Below are 19,659 nucleotides of genomic sequence, written 5' to 3' on the forward strand. Positions count from 1 at the left end.
ATATAATTTTACAAATGATATTAATTTTAAGGCAAATTGTTTTTTCTATATCATCTAATAATAATAATAATTAATTATATATAATTAATCTATAATAATAAAACTAAAAAGAAAGAAGAAAAAATACATCGCCATTGATGTATCGTTCGTCTCGTCACATTCCAATTTGAATGATACCGCAAAGTCTAATTGATCAAAAGGGAAATAAGTCGAGTCACCTCCTTTTCAAAGGGATTAACGAAAAGGAATCATGGGACGTGAACATCCTAAAAAGGACCACGACTCGAATTTGAAATTTGTATTAGTTGGGTCGAAAAAGAATGAAGAAAGTAAGTGGAAGGAGCGATTAACGACTGAAAATGGCTCAAATCTACACAGCATTCAAGTTCGACCTACATCGAAGAAAGAAAAAAGTGGGAACTCGAGTTAATTAATGCCAAAGTGAGAGAGAAAAAAATTGATTTCCAGGACGCTTGTTGGTTCGTAGAACGGCTACCGGGAATTGTTTTCGATGGTCCAGATTTTTCCTTTTGAGTTTTAAGTATCTGAAGTTTTATTTTTGTCTTGTGATGATTGAGAACTCCCACGGTGAAAGTGTAGGATCTTGTGAAAAATTTAACAAATAAATAGAAAATGGCTTTGAGCTAAGATAACTTGTTGTATTATTTATATGAACTATTCTACAAAATCAATGAATTAATTTTTATATAAAAAAATGCAATCGAAACAAATTGAATTTATTTAACAATAACAATATTCTTTCGTATAACGATGTAGATAATTGACGGTAAGGGGGTAATTACGGATAGATAAATTCTTCAAGATTAAAAAAACCGACCGGAAATGTCGGGGTCATGACATACATTCGTTAAAAATCAAACTCGCTCATCGTAGTTACGCGGCAGAAGGCAGGGATGATTTTCCTTAGGAAGATGAGCGGGGGGCATCTTGCTTTAGAAAATTAATATTAGACTGTGGAACGACGGTAGCCTAGTTATTAGGACCTACGAAGCGCCCTTTCAAACGAGGGGGTGGTGCCGCCCATGATTCGGGGTTGTAACAAATTTTCCACGTCCGAAGTTCCTTCCATGAGATATTGTAACTTTCACACGCTTGATCAAAAGATATCGAATAGTTAGTATGATTTTTAAAATATATCCTTAATTATTTATATTTACACGCGTAGTCGATATAATATATTTAATTGTTACATTTATAATAAATTTTATATTTATCTTGGGCTCACTTAAAAAAGAAAGAAAAAAAAAGCAAAGAAAAATAACGCAATACATTCTCCATTTTTAAGGATTTATTCGCTGCCAAACAAATGCTTTCGACCGAAGCGAATTCTCGCGGTCAGATTTTTATATTAATTTTACCTCGTAGGTGTAAAAAATAGAAAAAAAATAGGATCTGTTGCGATTGAGGCCGCCGGCAATTCGTCCGACACTGAAAAGAATAGAAGGGAAACAATCGTGCGCTCTTTTCAAAAACAATTCGTGTATTGAAATTGGGGATACAATGGAGTTTTTAATGTTGAACACTGGGGAGGAGTACCCTATGAAACAACGAACCAAGAGAAAAAGAAAAAGAGAAAGAGAGAGAGACAGTGGTGGTTACAAAGTAACAATGCGGCACCCTCCTGTGTGACCGACAGGATCCTTTCGATCAGCAATAAGATCCCATTTTCTTAGCGTTGAACCAATTCCGTGCCGCTTGATTCTTTCATAATGAAACATAATTAAAACGAAGAATCTGTGAGAAAACTGGTATAAATATTTATTTCCCAAACAATTTTTCGAATTATTCGAGATAAACGAAATTCATGAAATCGAAAACGAAACGTAGTCGTCGATTGAAAGAACCGGTAAATTTGGCGTTAAAAAAAGCGCGTACTTTTAGCGTTAAGGTAAAATTACACGGTGCATCCTCGAAGAGGCGCCCCATATTCTGACGCTTGCCAAATTTCAGCGAGCCAAGGAACATACCTCCGTGATCCCCAGTGATTATCCACTTAAATCGTGAAGTCGCAAGCAATTATGTGGGGGTGCGAGGGTTAATTCGATAATTGCGATATTCCGTTGCGAGTAATTACCACCTATCCACGAATGCAAATCCCTTGAGATCTCGCCGCAATACCGAATTTAGGTACGATCGAAACTTTCCATATCATCCTCCCACGAGAAAGGTACCGACGAGCTTCCACTTCGCAACTAAGAACTATGAAAAGTGAAGACTTTTACTTCTGTTTTACTTTAAACACAATTTTAAGAATTTCATCGAAATTAAATGAAATCACAGTAAAATTGGATTATACAAATGAACTAATAATCTGATAAATAATTTAGCTTTTAAATATACATTTGAATAATAACAATAATAATACTAAAATATAAATGTTATAGGAGCTAATAAAGAGTCAAATATAACGCTTCTTCATTGTGTACTTGAAGCCCACTAAATTCTCTTTTTTAACGGACACGTGGCTGTAAGGTTTTGGTGTCGAGTCACGAATCGTTCTTCCGGAACGAAGACACTGATCCTGAAATATTTTTTATCAAACTTCCGAGGTAACATTGGTCGAGCCCGAATATGACTATGATTTCTATGAACAACGTTTAACGACGTTATTAACGATCAGGGATAAAGTGGTTACATACATTGATAATTGTAAGTTAATCAAAAATATTTTGATGAAAATAATTTGTAAAAAGAAAGAATGAGAGAAAAAGAAAGAGAGAGAGAGAGAGAAAATGGAGTCGAGTTGATTCGGTCGGTCGCCCAGACGAAGGCTAAAAAGAGGGAGAAGCACGCGTCGGCCACGCTCCCCGTGCACACACCTGGGGCCAGTTGGCTAGCGAGAGGAGAGATGAGACTCCCTTTCCACTCTAGGCACAACCAATGTCCAATTATTAACAAATTATGATCGCGAAATTGGACATCTTCCGGAAATACGGGAACGAGCTCAAAGTATCCCGATCGTGTCGAAAACTTGCACTGTCGGTGCAAGGAACGAATAAAAGAATAGAAGGAAAGCACGAGCGGGATATTTGTTAGCGTGTTAGCTGTAACCTAGAGTGGAACGATGACACGCGACCGATATTTCGAGAAAACAATCAAATTACGTGACTTTTCGAAACTAACGAAATTTACACATTCATTCTTGCCCCTATGAGTGCGATTTTAACACTTCCAGCGCCAAGTGTATTTCACAGATAAAAAAAATACAACGAATTATTGCTCTAAGCGTTTTTATCAACCCCGTATACCGAAAAGTTGTTAGTCTTCATTTACTGATAAACGTGGTACTCAAAGTGTTAAAACACGATCTTTCTAACATTTATCTTTTTATTCGAGAATTTATAATGCGTAGTTTTGAAAAGAACTCGTACGACGATATATTTAAAAAGAGGAAGTTAAAAGAAAATCAGTCGAGCGAATGTCCTTTCAATTTAGGTTCCAAACTCGGTTGAACGCAGTTCCCCTCATATAATGGGCTTCGTCAGTGTCATGATCATTTTGCAACGTTCCTTTTTCATTTTACAAAGATCGATGAATCAAAAGGAGATCAATATTAATTTGTCTTTTTAAGTATAAACAAGAATGCCGACAGGAAAGGTAATTTAACTCAAACATTCCTCGTAGTACATTAAAGTCACATTAACTAATGTCAAAGAGGAAAAAGAACGGTCTTCCGGTCCATTAGTTACGTACAGTTACACTTTACGACACGGAGATCACACAGGAAAGTTAGATTTTTCTCCCAATTTTGCGCTTTTCAATTATAGACAATCACTTTTAAAAATTCGTAGTAATTTACAAATAAATTATATACTAAAATATGATTACAAGTAAGTAAAAGAAAAAGTATTCCTACTAATTTGACAGTGACTTTGACTATGGATTCAACTTTATAATTGGGATGCATTAGACGAAAAGATTGAAAACTTCAATTAAAATGATTTCAATGCTATCTATTTTGATAGAGAGGAAAAAAAGGGATAATGCGTTCTCGTTTGAGAAGGATCAATGGCGCCGTCGATATATACGACTAGAGAAATAAAAAAAGGAAAATAGAAAAAAATCGAATGGGATCGCTTTATATATGAAGATATTAACGAAACCTCGTTCGGTCTCGCCATAAAACGTGCAAAAAAAAGGAGTAACGAATCGGTGCCGGTTTTGGCGCTCTCTAAAACGCCTGAATTCGGCGATCGTGCGCCTGATAACCCGGTTAACCCTACCAGCCCGTTATTATAATATTTGCCGAGCCGAAATATAGTAATTGCTTATTTGTTCGAGCCCAATTACCGCGTGGCCCGCGCACGCCCATGGATTCTCTACGCGGTACATAGTACCTTTACGTGTTTCCTTCAACTATACAGGGTGATTCTAATTGAACTGAGATAAACTAGCTTTAATGTTTTATCTTCAACAAAAACTAAAATAAATATTGCACAATTTTATGAAATTTAATTTTCAGTATACAACTATTTGTTTCTTACATGAATCAAAATATACCTGTGAGATTTAAATAGCTTGTTTTTTTTAAACACTATCATTTTTTTTTCTTACATCAATTGATTCTTTTCATTTTAATTCATATATATTAAAATATTATATAAAGTAAAATTATGAAAAAAATTAATATTTTATCGAATGAAATATTCACAAATCTATTGTAGATTTATATTATTTTCCATTAATTTCTATGCAGTTATCGAAATCACCCTATATACCTATCCGATACTCGCTCGATTTAACCACCACCCACTTTTACAACTTCCATCTATATATTCCTTCTTTCCATCCTTTCTCCTTTCTTTTCTTTTCTCGGTTCCTTCCTTTTTTCTTCTCTTATTTTTCATCCACCTACCTACCTGTCCGTTTACTCCCGCCCTCACAGACGACTTGCCGTAACGATTAGGTTCGAACAATCAGATACAGCCGGATCGGCACGTAATGTCTATTATTGCGTTCGACGTCAAAATAACGACGCGTTAGTTTGAATGTTTCAGCGATATTCGACGTTTCCTCGACGGCGGAACGTGCTCACGCTTACTTTCTTTCTTTTGCGAATTACTGGTTTAACCAAAAGAAAGAAAGAAATCCAATCGTACAAGCAGAATGACTTTTTTTTACTTCTTTTAAAAATTTCTTTTTTATTAAACGAACCATAATATAAATATTTCATAAAAAGTGTTCTAAATCATCGGTTCGTATCTTCTCTTCCACAGCTCATAGAATCATATATGTCACTTATTATTCACTGATCATCAATTGTATTCATAATATAAAAATTAGTAGAGCAATTCCCAGTAATACATTGTAAAGATGATCATTTAAAATAAATAAACTTACATTTCTTAAACTTTGAAACGCATTATGATCTCACTGCATAAAAATTGATTTAATTCAGAGAAAATCAAACGTCCTTACATTTAGTCCATTCAAGGCTTCCATAACTTTAATAAACCATCTTCGCTATACGAGCATAACAAGTTTTGATGAGGATGATGCGCTAAACCGATCACGTCTTTATCGTGTACCTACAATCATAGAAAATCAACAAAATTTTTAGAAAGAAAACGAGGTTGTTTGTGAATTTTTTTTTATTTTATAATAAATTACTCACATTAAGAGTTCTCTCTAACTTGCCAGATGATGTGGAGAAACAATAAAGTACAAGATCTTCACCAACGCAGTAAATAAATTCACCGCGTGGACTTACAACAGTGCATACGAAATCTCCACCTTCTCTTTTACCGCTGGAAAATGACCTTACTATTTGTCCTTGCATATTCATAATAACCACAGTATTTGATCGATTGCAAACAACAAAATGTTCTGGATTTCTTGGAAGAGGATGTACACTGTTAACTGTTAAATCGGCAGCACCTAAAGATTTGTAAGTTCCTATGCATTCCGTTGTCTTTAAACTCCAAACCTTTACTGTACCATCTGAGGAAGCACTAGAAAATCAAAAATATTAATAATTAGTATATACATGTAATAATTAACAAAAGAATTATATAAGCAATTATTAATACCTAATAATATTATGACCATCAGGCGCAAACACAACCTCATTGACAAATGAAGTATGTCCTCGAAATTCCTTAAGTGTTTTACCAGATTTTAATCCATGTATTCTAAAAATAAGGAAAATAGAGTAATAGTACATTTCATGTTTATATAAATGTTTAATATAAACTAGCTTTCATTTACCTTATAGTGGTGTCGAATGAAGCTGACAAAATCTGACTATTATCTCTGCTAAATTGTAAACAAGTAACCCCTTTTGAATGTGCTTTTTCAAATCTCCTTAAACATTGACCACTTTGTACTCTCCATACTTTAATTTTTCCATCTTGTCCACCACCTGCTAACATTTCACTGTCACGGCTAAATGACATTGATAAAACAGCTTGCTCCATCATCATAAAATTGTCTTGAGCTTGATATTTCAAATCTTTTCTTATTTTTCCCGTTGTGAAATTCCAAACTTCTATAAAACCATCTACAGAACCGGTGACCAAATATTGACCATCCGGTGAAAAACGTGCACATTCTACGTGTGATTTTTGTCCAAATTTGATTTGCTTTGACAACTGCGTAGGATATTTTTCATCTTCTTGATCTCTCACTGCTGCTTTTCCTCTAAACAAATCTATCGTTGTACCTGGTGGTAATAAACCTTGATGCTGTTGCCATTTTAACGCTTGACCCAAAAGAGCGAGTAATCTGCTAGAAGGTACTACGGAAACTTCTCCTGCAAGGGCAGTTGCTATATATGCTCTTCTTTTCTCTTTTGTACTTCCATCTGGATAAGCCTCACGTGGATCAAAATATGACCGAGCAAGCAGATTCTCTAGATGTATGTATCTTTCAGGTTCTTGCTGTTTCATCATAATCATAGGATCCGTTTGTCTTAATAAAGAACGCGCTGCTCCCAATTCTCTCAATTCAATTAATTCTAAAACAACCTTTAATACAACATAATGAGATTATTTATTATTATAAGATTATTTATTAATTAATTATATATTTAAAGAAATAATTTACCTGCTCATACAAATCTATGAGCTTTTTATCAGGTAGCTTCAAAGATTGTATAGCTTTGAGCACTGTGTCCCAGTGACCATTATTTATGTCAGCTACAAATCCATCTACACTGTCCACTGTATTGAGCGATACTCCTGTTTCCTCCTGTGTGTATTTCGTTAGAATCGTATATAAATATATAAATAAAATAAATAAAATGTAAATTAATAAATATATTAAGTCAAATACCTGTAGGGTTTGTAATGTTTTTACTAAATTTGCTTCCTTCAAATATTGTTGTATCAAACGAATAACACTGAAAAAAAAAACAAATATGATATAATATATTTATTCATGTTATAATAAATAATATCTCTCAACATTATAAATATATTATTTACTCGGCAGATTCTATTTCAATAGACATTGTATATTTGAAAAATAATTAACATTAAAACAGATTGTTTTTGGTTATGTTATGTCAATAAAACACAACGAACATTCAATCATAAATGTAGTCAATATATCCAGACGGTAAAGTAGGATAAGACTAGATATACCAGATTACCGTTCAAAGGTCTCTTCTGATTGGATTATACTGTTCCTAATAAACCAATGAAAATGCACCATATTATACTAAACGTACTATATGAAGTTATCATTTTTAATGTGCGATAAAATATCATGAAAGTCAAATTTTTATTTAATAGTTTATTTAATAAAATATAATTTAATTTTTATTTAATATAAATTAATTATTTTATTAAATTATTTGATAAACTAATATAATATTTTATATTATAATAAGTCATTGTAACTAAACAATTATCAAAAAAAAAGATGAAATAATAATTATTATTTAAATTCTATAAAAGTGTTTTCGACAAATTAAAAAATTTATATAAAATAAATTGAACCTAAAAAAAATATTCGATAGATTAGAAATCAAGAGAAATTATTGCGACTTACTTCACGTATTTACCATCATAAGATATATGTACATATATATATATCACATATATATCAAAACACATTTAGATTTTTCTTTATAAAATTTGAAATAAAATTTATAAAATGTTTTTGACACGTTTAATGAAATGTCGTGTACTTCATGTACCTTCTCAATCTTTATTCTTCAGGTACGATACCAACTGTACTGCACACATACATATATACATACACATACATGCATCACATGCATTTTCTCTCTATATCACTTCGTCATTCACATATAACCCATATGAGTGATCATTAAGTTATTTCATATTTCATAAATGCTTTCGTGTTCTCTTTATTATTATTATTCGTGTTAATATTTTTGAGTGAATAATAAAAGCATGTTTAAGAAAAATTTTAATTAATTGATTATATAAATAGTATTAAATAATAATTATCAATCGTTTCAATGCATATTTTCGATTATTTAAATTTGTTGTCATTCAAATAAAACTATATAAATAAAAAAGTGACTACTTTAAAGGGTCTTTTATTTATGATCATTTTAAATAATTAACATAATTCTTAAAACAACTATTTGCTTTTAATATTCTACTTTTAAATAATAATTGCAATAATGTTATCCCATGAGGATTTAAATGAAAATGAAGAGGCTTTGCCAACAGAAATTGGTGTTTCTGAGTAAGAAAGTATTTATTAATTATATTATATCAACATAATATGCATAAGTATAGTAGTACAATATTATATACTTTTTTTACTGTATTCACGTAAAATTAGACTATATTCTATCATTGTTTTTAGAGCTAATTTACCAGAGAATAAAGCTGCATCATTATCATCAAGTATGTCAACTACGTTAATTGACGATTATATTGAAAAACGATATGAAATTAACAAATCATCAAACGATAAAAGATCATATAGAGGCTTATTATTGTCTAATCATATGAAAGTAGTATTAGTAAGTGATCCAACGACTGATAGAAGTGCTGCAGCTATGGACGTTCATATTGGTAATGATCATAATTTGTATGAATTCATTATTTGTATGCATAATATATTTTTGTTTTTATTTGAAGGTTACATGAGCGATCCTGACGATTTACCAGGCCTAGCTCATTTTTGTGAACATATGTTATTTTTGGGAACAGAGAAATATCCTCAAGAAAATGAATATAATATGTTCCTATCTCAAAATGGTGGTGCCAGTAACGCTATTACTTGTATGGATCATACTATTTATTATTTTAGTGTTACTCCAGATAAATTAAAAGATGCATTAGATCGTTTTGCTCAATTCTTTACGAATCCATTATTTACTGAATCGATGACAGAATTAGAAATTAATGCAATCCATTCTGAACACGAAAAAAATGTAAATAATGATGTATGGCGCATTCGTCAAGTAGAAAAATCATCGGCCATACCTAATCATCCATACTCTAAATTTGGTACTGGTAATAAAGAAACATTAGATACTATACCAAAAAAGAAAGGTATAAATGTTAGAGAAAGATTACTTGAGTTTCATAACAAGTATTATTCGTCTAATATTATGTCTTTATGTATTCTTGGAAAAGGTATGTAAATATAATATAATATTATTTTTTTTTAAATTAGACTATTTGCTTATTAACGCTATAGATAATACGTACCATTATAATGGTTTCCCACTAAGTATGGAAAACCATTATAGCGACTATATAAAAATAATATAAATTATTTAATTGTTATTTCATAATAACATAGATATAACTAAATATATAATTAAAGCATCAAAATATCGATTGCTACACTAATTTACTTTATATACACTCCGCAGTACTTCTATAATTAATACACATTTCAATATAAAACAAGCTATCTATACAGTGATAAAACTACAAAGCTAACTCTGCCATAATAAAAATGTTAAGTTACATATTTTTTAATATGTAATTTAACATTTTTAATTTATTAATTAGAGAGCTTGGAGGAACTTGAAAGGATAGTTGTAAATCTATTTTCTGAAGTAAAAAACAAAGAAATAGAAATACCAGTGTGGTCTGAAGAACCTTTTACTGAAAATGATCTTGCAAATATATGGTACATTGTACCGATAAAAGATACACGAAGTTTAAATATGATATTTCCTATTCCTGATTTGCGAAAAGATTATAATGCTGCGGTAATCAAAATACTTACTTGAATACGTTCGTATTCCTATGATCATATTTTTCTAATTTATTTTTATTTTTCAGCCAACACATTATATATCACATTTATTGGGACATGAAGGAGCAGGTTCATTACTTTCATCTCTTAAAGCATATAATTGGTGCAATTCTTTAGTAGCAGGTAGATCACCATCTCCTAAAGGTTTTAGCTTTTTTCAAATTTCTGCTGATTTAAGTGTAGAAGGTATTGATCACATTGATGATATTATCATGTTAACATTCCAATATATTAATATGCTTAAGGAAAAAGAACCAATTAAATGGATTTATGAGGTATAGACAAAACACATTTATTTATATTATATTTTATATAACATTTTCAACTTGACTGTAAGATATATTTTTATTTGTAGGAATATAAAAGTATTGGTAATATGAATTTTCGATTTAAAGAGAAAACTTCACCGCAATCATATGTGAGTTGGATTGCACAGGGATTACATCTGTATGATATGCAAGATGTTTTAACTGCAGAACATCTTTTCTTAGAATGGAAACCTGAGTTAATTACTCATGTAATGGAATATCTAAAACCAACAAATATTAGAGTACATGTAGTTGGAAAACACTTTAAAAAGTTGGCTAATCAATCAGAAAAATGGTATGGAACCAAATTTAAAAAAGAAAAAATATCATTAGAATTAATTGAACGATGGCAAAAATGTCCGCCTAACTCAGATCTAGCATTACCACTTAAAAATGAGTTCATACCAAGCATATTTGATCTAAAAGAATTACCAGCCGATGTATGTAATAATATTGATTTTTCTTTTTTTTTTTACACATAAGTATAAATATGATTATATATATTCTATTACATAATAATTCGTTTTTTTACTTTTAGTCAAACAAATATCCTGTAATTGTAGAAGATACACCATTATTAAGAGTGTGGTTTAAACAGGATGACGAATATTTAGTACCAAAAGCTAATATTATGCTTAATTTTGTAAGGTAACATTTTCTCCAAATAATATTATTTTATACAAATTCATATTATCGTTTTTATATATAACTTTTTATGTTTAATCCACAGTCCAATCGTATGCTTAGATCCAGTTAATTACAACTCGTGTTTAATGTACGTTCGTTTGATTCGTGATTCTTTGGCTGAGTATGCATACGACGCACAATTAGCTGGTCTATCATGGGAAATAAACAACAGTAAATACGGAGTTGTAGTAAGCTAATTTTTGTTTATTATTTTAATTTTATTTAAAATATATTATTTAAAATTATTTATATTCACACATAATAGTCTAATTTTTTATTAGTATATTATTAGTTACATATCATCACATAGGAGTTTGTTTTTTTATGATAATATAATAAAACTAGGTAGTCATTTTGCATAGTTTGGTAATAATAGTCATCATTAATTATGTTATTAGCTCTCGATTGAAGGCTATGACCACAAACTAAGTGTCCTGTTAACTAAGATCATAAGTAGTATGGTCAACTTCAAATTTGCACCAGAACGATTTGAAATTTTGAAAGAAAATGTATGTATATTAATAAATATTGTAACAACATTAATCACAATATGTTTAATGTAATATTTTAATTTTAGTATATTCGAGAATTAAGAAATTTTAACACTGAGCAACCCTATCAACATGCAGTGTATTACCTTGCTGCTTTATTAGTTGAGCAAACATGGATGAAAGATGATTTATTAGAAGCAGCAACTTCTCGTAAATGCATATTTATCAATTATTTTATTATAAATTTGCCATATTAATTCTATGTTTTGATATATCTTAATTTATTGTCTATTATCTACATATATATATATTTGTTTTTTTCAGATTTAACAATTAAACAATTAAGCACATTCTTACAATATTTCTTAAATAATATACATGTAGAGTGTCTTGTACATGGTAATTATACGAAGTCAGAAGCCATTGATTTGATTCGCATAGTTGAATCAAGCTTAGGAAATAATTTGCCACATATGGTAATACTTTCACCAAGGCAATTATTAGTCAAACGTGAACTTAAATTAGAAGATGGTAATATACAATTCATCATATCTGATTTAATGATAATATTAATTTGATCATACTTTATTCTATTTGCAGGGTGTCACTTCTTATTCGAAATAGAAAATAAATACCACAAAAGTTCTTGTACTGAAATATATTACCAGAGTGGTATGCAAACAACAAATACAAACATGTTGATTGAACTTTTGGGACAAATCATTCAAGAACCATGTTTCAATATTTTAAGAACTAAAGAACAGCTAGGATATATTGTATTTGCTGGTGTAAGAAGATCAAATGGTGTACAGGGAATGAGAGTTATCGTTCAAAGTACAAAACATCCCAAATATGTAGAATCAAGAATCGACAATTTCATGAATACCATGTTGGTAAGCTAAATAATGATACTATTTTTTTCATCTATTATTTCTCTCAATTATTTTATTTAATTTTTCAATAATATTTTTAAACTTGTTTATTGTTTACTGCAATATAGGAAAATATAACAAACATGTCAGATAAAGAATTCAATGCACATAAAGAATCATTAGCGGATCATCGCTTAGAAAAGCCTAAAAGGTTGAATACTTTGAGTCAAGAATTTTGGATGGAAATATCATCACAACAGTATAATTTTGCTCGATTAGATATTGAAATTCCATATCTAAAGACTATAACGAAAGAACAATTATTAACTTTCTTCAAGGTATTTATAATTATTTAAAAAGAAAAAAAATCATCTGTTATTAACGATTTCATAATTTATACTTGCAGGATCTTGTTTTCAATAAAAAACGAAGTAAATTTAGCGTTTATGTAATTTCTATGGCAGATGGAGGTGCAGGATTAGAAACAGAAAATAGCGAAGAGAATAAAATTGAATCTTCAAGTGATTTGATTACTACTCAGGTTACAAAAATTGATGATATTCTAACATTTAAAAGTACCCAACATTTATACCCACGATTTACACCTTGTGTTGATTTACCTAAAAAGGGTAATCGCTCTTCTAAATTATAAAAATTTTATGTAACATAGTTTTATTTTAATTACATATATATATATATATATATATATATGTACCGTGAAAGACCGAAATTTGAAAGTGTCAAAATTCACATGGTCGCTTGGTGTATGTCCGAAATATTAATTTATAAGAATAAATCCAAATATTTGGTCTTTCACCTATGTATTTGATATATGTTGACAAGCAATCATGTGAGTCTTCAAATTTTACAATTTCGGTCTTTCGCGATAATATATATACATAAATACTTAACATTTCAGAGATTAATGTTATATTTCATTGGTTAACACGTAAAGTTGATTGAAAAGTTTTGAGCCTTGATACATACAAAAAATAAATTTTTATTTTTTTCTTGTCAGTTTGACTGACAAAATAATTGTTTCAACATTATGCTCAAAATTTTTCAAATTCCAACCAACGTTAATAAAATTTCTGCACATATTTTCTAAAATAATCTCTTTTCTTTTTATTTTAAATGATGTTAAACCTTGAAATAAATGTTTTTTCTAAAAGTTTGAAAAATAAATGAATTGATTGTAAATTTCTTCTCTTTTTCATTAGATTTTAAGTAGAAACTTACATTAGATTTATCCAGGTCAAACTGATCACGAATTCTTATCATACGTCAATGACACATTTTTACAATGTTAGACAATACGAATAATAATCGATTAATCGTTGTATTAAATATCGTTTGGTACGATTTTCTATGAACTTTTAAATCTCACCAATCAGTATCGTTTTCTTGGAAAGACTTACACCCCATTTCTGATCATATTTCTTCTTTTAAAGACTATAGATGGCGTAAAAGATGGGTGATGGTAAATTCGTAAATATTGTTTGCTCATCTGTAATTTGCTAACCATAGCTTCTTCCCTGACTAATTCTCTTTGGTTTCGCTGACCTCGAGTGTCCAGAGTCCTCCTTGAAGCACCTCGTATAACTTTAACGTCTGTAAAAGAGTGGTTCTACAGTTGTACGTGCATTAACGTAAGCAAAATATGTCAATTATTTTAATTTAAGATTTATCGCGTATTCTTTGTTGTACAATATATATGTAAGGAAAAAGGTTAAAAGATTTTCACACAGATTTCGGCCATCGTGATTTGCTGCGCAACCTTAACCTCAGACTTTCAATAATCTAAAACTTTTATAATACGTGCAACGTTATATTTCCATTATTAGTAAATGTTATCTTTATACTCCATTTTTTTCATAAATTGAGTAAGGAAGAATTAAAATCGTTAATATATGCAAGTTTCTTGAAACCTACTAATAATAATAACTTCAAAGTTACATATTACAGTTATACCAATCATTAAAGCGTCGTTTCTGACTTCTAACAACTCGTTTAAAAATGTCTCTACTTGTCTCTAGAATCATTTATTTTTTCTTTCAAAAAAATAATACTCAATTATAATAATATAAACACGTTAAATTGTATTTATATATATATGTATATAATATATATATATACATATATACGGATATATGTATATATGTATCCATATATACCTGTATACATATACACGTATATACACACACCAATATATATATATATATATATATATATATGAAAGAACAATTTTTCTATACTTCTTTTTCTCTCTCTCTCTCTCTCTTTCTCTCTCTCTCTTTATTGAAGTAAATAGAATTAAAATAAAATAGATTGATAAAAAAAATATTTCGTAAATTAAATTTATGTTTCGATATAATTGAAATGTATATCTTCGATTAATATTATTGTTATTGTTGTTTATTATTTCAGAAGGGTATTGTATGAGTCAAAAAATAGAAAAACCGATACTGTCTGGTCAGCGCATAAAGACCAGAAAAAGAGGTAAAATAAAGTAACATATATTTTTCATTTGAAACAAATAATATTTGCTATTGAATAATTTTTCTAGAAAAAAATAAAAAAAGAAAAAAAATATTATCCTACGTATAAATATTGAATGATTCTAATTGAAGCAAATATTATTTGATAACATTTTTAACTGATTACTAAATACTTATGAAATTAAAATAAAATTGTATCATTATTGTAAGATTTACAACATTTGTTTACATTAAACAGATGAAAGAGAAAAATATGATCCAACGGGTTTTCGAGATGCAATTTTACTTGGTTTGGAGAAAACTGGTAACGATTTAGAAGCTATTTCCAAGTATTTAGATTCAGCTGGCTCCAAGTTAGACTATCGTCGATACGGAGAGGCCTTATTTGACATCCTAATAGCTGGTGGCCTCCTCGTACCAGGGGGTTCTATTGCTCTAGATGGCGACAAGCCGGTTAAGACAACTGCTTGTGTTTTCGAACAAGCAGAAGATATGGAATCAATGCGAAATTTTGAACAGGTAATAACATATAATGTGTTACAATATTTTTTACATATAATATACAGAACAAAATATCATACATTGTCGTTGTCACATAAATAGGTCTTTATCAAGCTCATGCGGCGTTACAAGTACTTGGAAAAAATGTTTGAGGAAGAAATGAAAAAAGTACTAGTTTTTATGAAAGGATTTTCACCTAAAAACAGAATCAAGTTAGCAAGAATGACAGCATTATGGATCTCTAATGGATCTGTACCACCCATTGTTCTTTCTGTTCTTATTAATGAACACTTGGTTAAGGACAATTTAGCATTAGACTTTTTACTAGAAGTCTTTGTGACTTGGAAACAAGAAAAGGGTCTATCTAGTTTAATGACTGCGCTCAAGAAAGGTGGAATTGAAGGAAGGTATAGTAAAATTTGATTGACTATCGTTTTTATCAAGAATATTCATTATGTTTACTTTAATATACTTTTAAGTGAAAAGAAAATGTAATCATTATAAACTAAACGATATCTCTCTTTAACTTAATTAAAATATCTAATATTATATTTCAATAAATAGGTTAATGGAATTCGTGCCACCAAATAAACGAACAGAAGAATACTTTAGATCTGTTTTCGAAGCTGTTGGTTTAGCTGATATAGTAAAACTCCATAAAGCTCAGGCAAGTCAAGAAGCAAAAAGGGATTTGCAACAATCACTTATAGATGATTTAGGTAACAAAAGACCTATGAAGGATATAATATTAGATGTCAAAGAAATGGCACAAAAAAGTGGTATTCCTGAGCATGAAGTTATTGGATTGGTAATTGTGATATTTGATATTTTAATTTTGTTTTATATTTTCTTGAATTTTTATATATATAGATATTTTTGATTATATTAAATGTTTTCAGATTTGGAGCGTTGTAATGACTCAGGCAGAATGGAATAAAAAGGAAGAACTGGTAGCTGAACAAGCAGTAAAACATTTGAAAATTTATACTCCATTGTTTGATGCTTTTACGTGCACTGCCAAATCTGAGCTTGCTCTTCTTCTTAAAGTTCAAGAGTTCTGTTACGAGAACATGTGCTTTATGAAAGTCTTCCAGAAGATCGTTTTACTCTTTTACAAAAGTATATTTATATAAAAGAATAATATTATTTCTTCTAATAATTTTTCTTATACGTATTTAAAATTTATTTATTAAAAAATTGTTTTTATTTATATTTCAGCTGACGTAATATCAGAAGAAGTAATTCTGAAGTGGTACAAGGAGGGACACTCTGTTAAAGGAAAAATGCTCTTTTTGGACCAAATGAAAAAATTTGTAGAGTGGTTACAAAATGCCGAAGAAGAATCAGAATCAGGAGAAGAGGATTAAATTACAGATGTAAGTATAATCAATAATTTGTAATTATTTCAGGAATAATCAAAGATTTCTCATATTTGAGATTGATTTATTTGATTTCAGAAAAAAATATAAACATCATTGCCAATAAGTAAATTGCATTCTGTCCAAAATAATTGAGACATTTTAAAAAAAATGATGAAATTATTAATACTGCATGAAGTATTGAAAGGACGAACAACAATAGGGGAAATCAGACACACTACAGATTAGACAGATGCAAAAAAAAGAAAAAAGATGTTTAAATTGTTAAAAAAAAAAATAAGAAGAAAAAAAGAAAATAACAATAATAATAATAATATCGACTACTAATTAGCGTGAAAGATGACAATTGTAAATTTACAATGTGTCTGAATTGTATTACTTTAAGAAAAAATATTTTGTGTTACATTTTTATAACTCCACCACAAAATATATACGGAATAACAAAGAAATTATGAAAAAAAAAATCTTTATCCCTGTGTACGTACAATTTTCGGAATCCCATCTTTCTCTATTTGTATGATAATATTGTATTAGTTTATAGAAAATATACTATCAGGTGGTGTGTTTAAGACTTGAAGTTTTAGTGAATCCTATTTTCCTACAAAATGTAGAGTTGACAGATTAGTGACATGATCAAATTATTTATAACATTTAATTTTATTATTTTATATACAAATAAACAAAAGATCTATAAAATATCAATTCTGTTGTATTTTTCGACTTTATATTTTTCTTAGATTCTTACATTTTATAATTATAACTTAAATTATAACAATATAATAATTTTTACAAATTTTAATTGTAAATACTCGTCAATGCAACTGGTTGCTTTCGTATTAATGTTTTGCCGTTCATAAACGGTACCAATGGTTCCGGAATTTTAATACGCCCATGTTCGGTTTGATGAGTTTCACATAATGCAATCATCATACGAGGTATTGCACAAGCTGTACCATTTAATGTATGAACATGAAGAAGTTCACCATTAGGTGATTGATATTTTATATTCAATCTGCGCGACTGATAATCTGTACAATTACTGCAGCTTGACAATTCACCAAATAATTTCCTTCCAGGCATCCAACCATCCATATCTACTTTTCTATTTGAAAAAGAAACATACAAAGTTTTATTGAATTCATCAATTTTTATGTGATTGAAAAAGTTGAATTTTGTTCATTTCTAAATAAAAATTGAAACTACCTATAAGCAGGAGCACCTAATTCATGAGCCGGCATATCAAGTATTTTAAAATGTAATCCTAAAGAAGAAAATAAATCTTCCTGTATATCTAGTAAATATTGAAATACTTCTGAAGATTTGTTTTGTTCGGAGCAAACAAACATTTCAACTTTAGTAAATTGATGAACCCTGAATAAACGAAGAAAGTCAAAATTCATAACTGATTCTCTTAATCGATTGCAAAAGTATGCAAAGTTGTGTTTTACCTGTAAATTCCTTTTTCATTTGTTGTGCTTGATATTTCAGCTCTGTAGCATCTGCTAATAGCTGTCATTTTTAATGGTAAATCTTTATAAGAAAATTTCGAATTGATCAATTTGGCAGCTAATGACATTTCAGCTGTTCCCGATAAACTATAATCATCTCCATAATTCTTACTCAAATTATATACAAGTGTTCTTGGACCATCCACTAATAAGCCACATCTTTTTATAATTTCAGTTGGTATGATGTCCGGTACAGATACAAGTTGAAATCCATGTTTAATTAATTTTTTTAATGTATACCGTATAAGAGCATTTTCCAATTCAGCCAATTCACCTTGAAATACATAACATCGACTTCCCATTATAGGTCCTAATCCTTTAGATCTCATAAGTTTTAACTTTTTAGCTAAGTAAGAAAAATCTTTGGGCTCGACATTATATTCACGTTTAGATCCGCATACTTTCAATACGTGTGGTTTATCTCCATATTCAAATACAGATGAATATGTATCGTTTGGTATTTTACTTAATTCATTTAAAAACATTTCACGTTTTTCTATTTGCTTGAATAGTTCAAGGACCTTGTCTATGTCACCAACTCCTTTTCGTTTTTTTACATTATTAGCAATGTAATCACGATTTAAAGGATCGCATAAAAATTTGACATTATATTCTGGTTCTGGCATACATAATTTTGTAAGTTCAAAATTCTTTTTTGTTAACTTTTGATACTGTAAGAAAATCGTTCATTTTTTAAGATGTGAGTTTTTTAAAATACAAGAAAGTAATTTTAAAATGAGATGTGCATATGTACTCTAAATAACAATATATGTATATTGTGTGTGTGTTATACTTTAATATTATTTATAACATATTATCTATAAATTAATATTAATTAAATTAAATTAATAAATATAAATAAAATTAAATATTATCTATAAAATATTAATATAATATTAATATAAAAAATAATATATATATATATGATATTAAATACACACACAATACAAAATTACTTACAATTAATTTTAAATTATGTGAAATTAAAAGGATTATAAAATACACACCTGCGTATAGAATCTTCTAATTTCAATAAAAAATTGACGTAAATTATTTTTAAAATTCATTTTGTCCTTTCAATAATTTAAAATAATATAATAATACTATGCATTCATAAACACTGTGAATAGATAACCTATATAATAATTTTCTATTTTAGATGGATCTTGTACTTAATTATAATAAGTTTATTATCAA

General features: G+C 29.2%; 4 protein-coding genes across 6 annotated transcripts; 2 read left to right on the plus strand and 2 right to left on the minus strand.

The window, feature by feature from the left end:
* Window positions 1-5,132: 5,132 nt before the first annotated feature.
* Smu1 (Smu1 spliceosomal factor) lies at window positions 5,133-8,149 on the minus strand. 2 transcript variants are annotated; one of them, XM_089177514.1, is made up of 7 exons: window positions 8,014-8,149; window positions 7,294-7,360; window positions 7,066-7,209; window positions 6,229-6,986; window positions 6,051-6,152; window positions 5,636-5,972; window positions 5,133-5,549 (listed from the first exon to the last, which is right to left on the minus strand). In XM_089177514.1, exons 1-7 carry the CDS (start codon window positions 8,076-8,078, stop codon window positions 5,451-5,453), a joined length of 1,572 nt encoding a protein of 523 aa, XP_089033640.1. In that variant the 5' UTR covers window positions 8,079-8,149; the 3' UTR covers window positions 5,133-5,450. The 2 variants fall into 2 exon arrangements, with proteins under 2 accessions (XP_089033640.1, XP_015174912.1); XM_015319426.2 differs by lacking the exon at window positions 8,014-8,149 and adding an exon at window positions 7,446-7,581.
* On the plus strand, window positions 8,056-13,701 carry Ide (Insulin degrading metalloproteinase). 2 transcript variants are annotated; one of them, XM_015319177.2, is made up of 14 exons: window positions 8,056-8,183; window positions 8,806-9,017; window positions 9,084-9,584; window positions 9,969-10,171; window positions 10,245-10,493; window positions 10,574-10,966; window positions 11,065-11,174; window positions 11,257-11,401; window positions 11,612-11,722; window positions 11,791-11,914; window positions 12,029-12,235; window positions 12,305-12,597; window positions 12,705-12,914; window positions 12,983-13,701. In XM_015319177.2, exons 1-14 carry the CDS (start codon window positions 8,119-8,121, stop codon window positions 13,226-13,228), a joined length of 3,069 nt encoding a protein of 1,022 aa, XP_015174663.1. In that variant the 5' UTR covers window positions 8,056-8,118; the 3' UTR covers window positions 13,229-13,701. The 2 variants fall into 2 exon arrangements, with proteins under 2 accessions (XP_015174663.1, XP_015174662.1); XM_015319176.2 differs by lacking the exon at window positions 8,056-8,183 and adding an exon at window positions 8,291-8,682.
* A 365-nt stretch (window positions 13,702-14,066) lies between these two features.
* On the plus strand, window positions 14,067-16,951 carry kra (basic leucine zipper and W2 domain-containing protein kra). The gene is made up of 7 exons (XM_015319184.2): window positions 14,067-14,225; window positions 15,004-15,075; window positions 15,313-15,593; window positions 15,678-15,982; window positions 16,140-16,383; window positions 16,475-16,694; window positions 16,794-16,951. The coding sequence occupies exons 2-7, from the start codon at window positions 15,015-15,017 to the stop codon at window positions 16,940-16,942; spliced, it is 1,260 nt and encodes a 419-aa protein (XP_015174670.1). The 5' UTR covers window positions 14,067-14,225; window positions 15,004-15,014; the 3' UTR covers window positions 16,943-16,951.
* Window positions 16,952-17,034: 83 nt separating this feature from the next.
* Window positions 17,035-19,597, minus strand: SerRS-m (Seryl-tRNA synthetase, mitochondrial). Its single transcript, XM_015319182.2, has 4 exons — window positions 19,470-19,597; window positions 18,403-19,133; window positions 18,158-18,325; window positions 17,035-18,056 (listed from the first exon to the last, which is right to left on the minus strand). The coding sequence occupies exons 1-4, from the start codon at window positions 19,527-19,529 to the stop codon at window positions 17,750-17,752; spliced, it is 1,266 nt and encodes a 421-aa protein (XP_015174668.2). The 5' UTR covers window positions 19,530-19,597; the 3' UTR covers window positions 17,035-17,749.
* Between the last annotated feature and the right edge of the window lie 62 nt (window positions 19,598-19,659).

Source organism: Polistes dominula, unplaced genomic scaffold (assembly GCF_049000335.1).
Source record: "Polistes dominula isolate Pdom_NZ unplaced genomic scaffold, Pdom_raw_medaka contig_24, whole genome shotgun sequence".
Classification (NCBI taxonomy): Eukaryota; Metazoa; Arthropoda; class Insecta; order Hymenoptera; family Vespidae; genus Polistes; species Polistes dominula.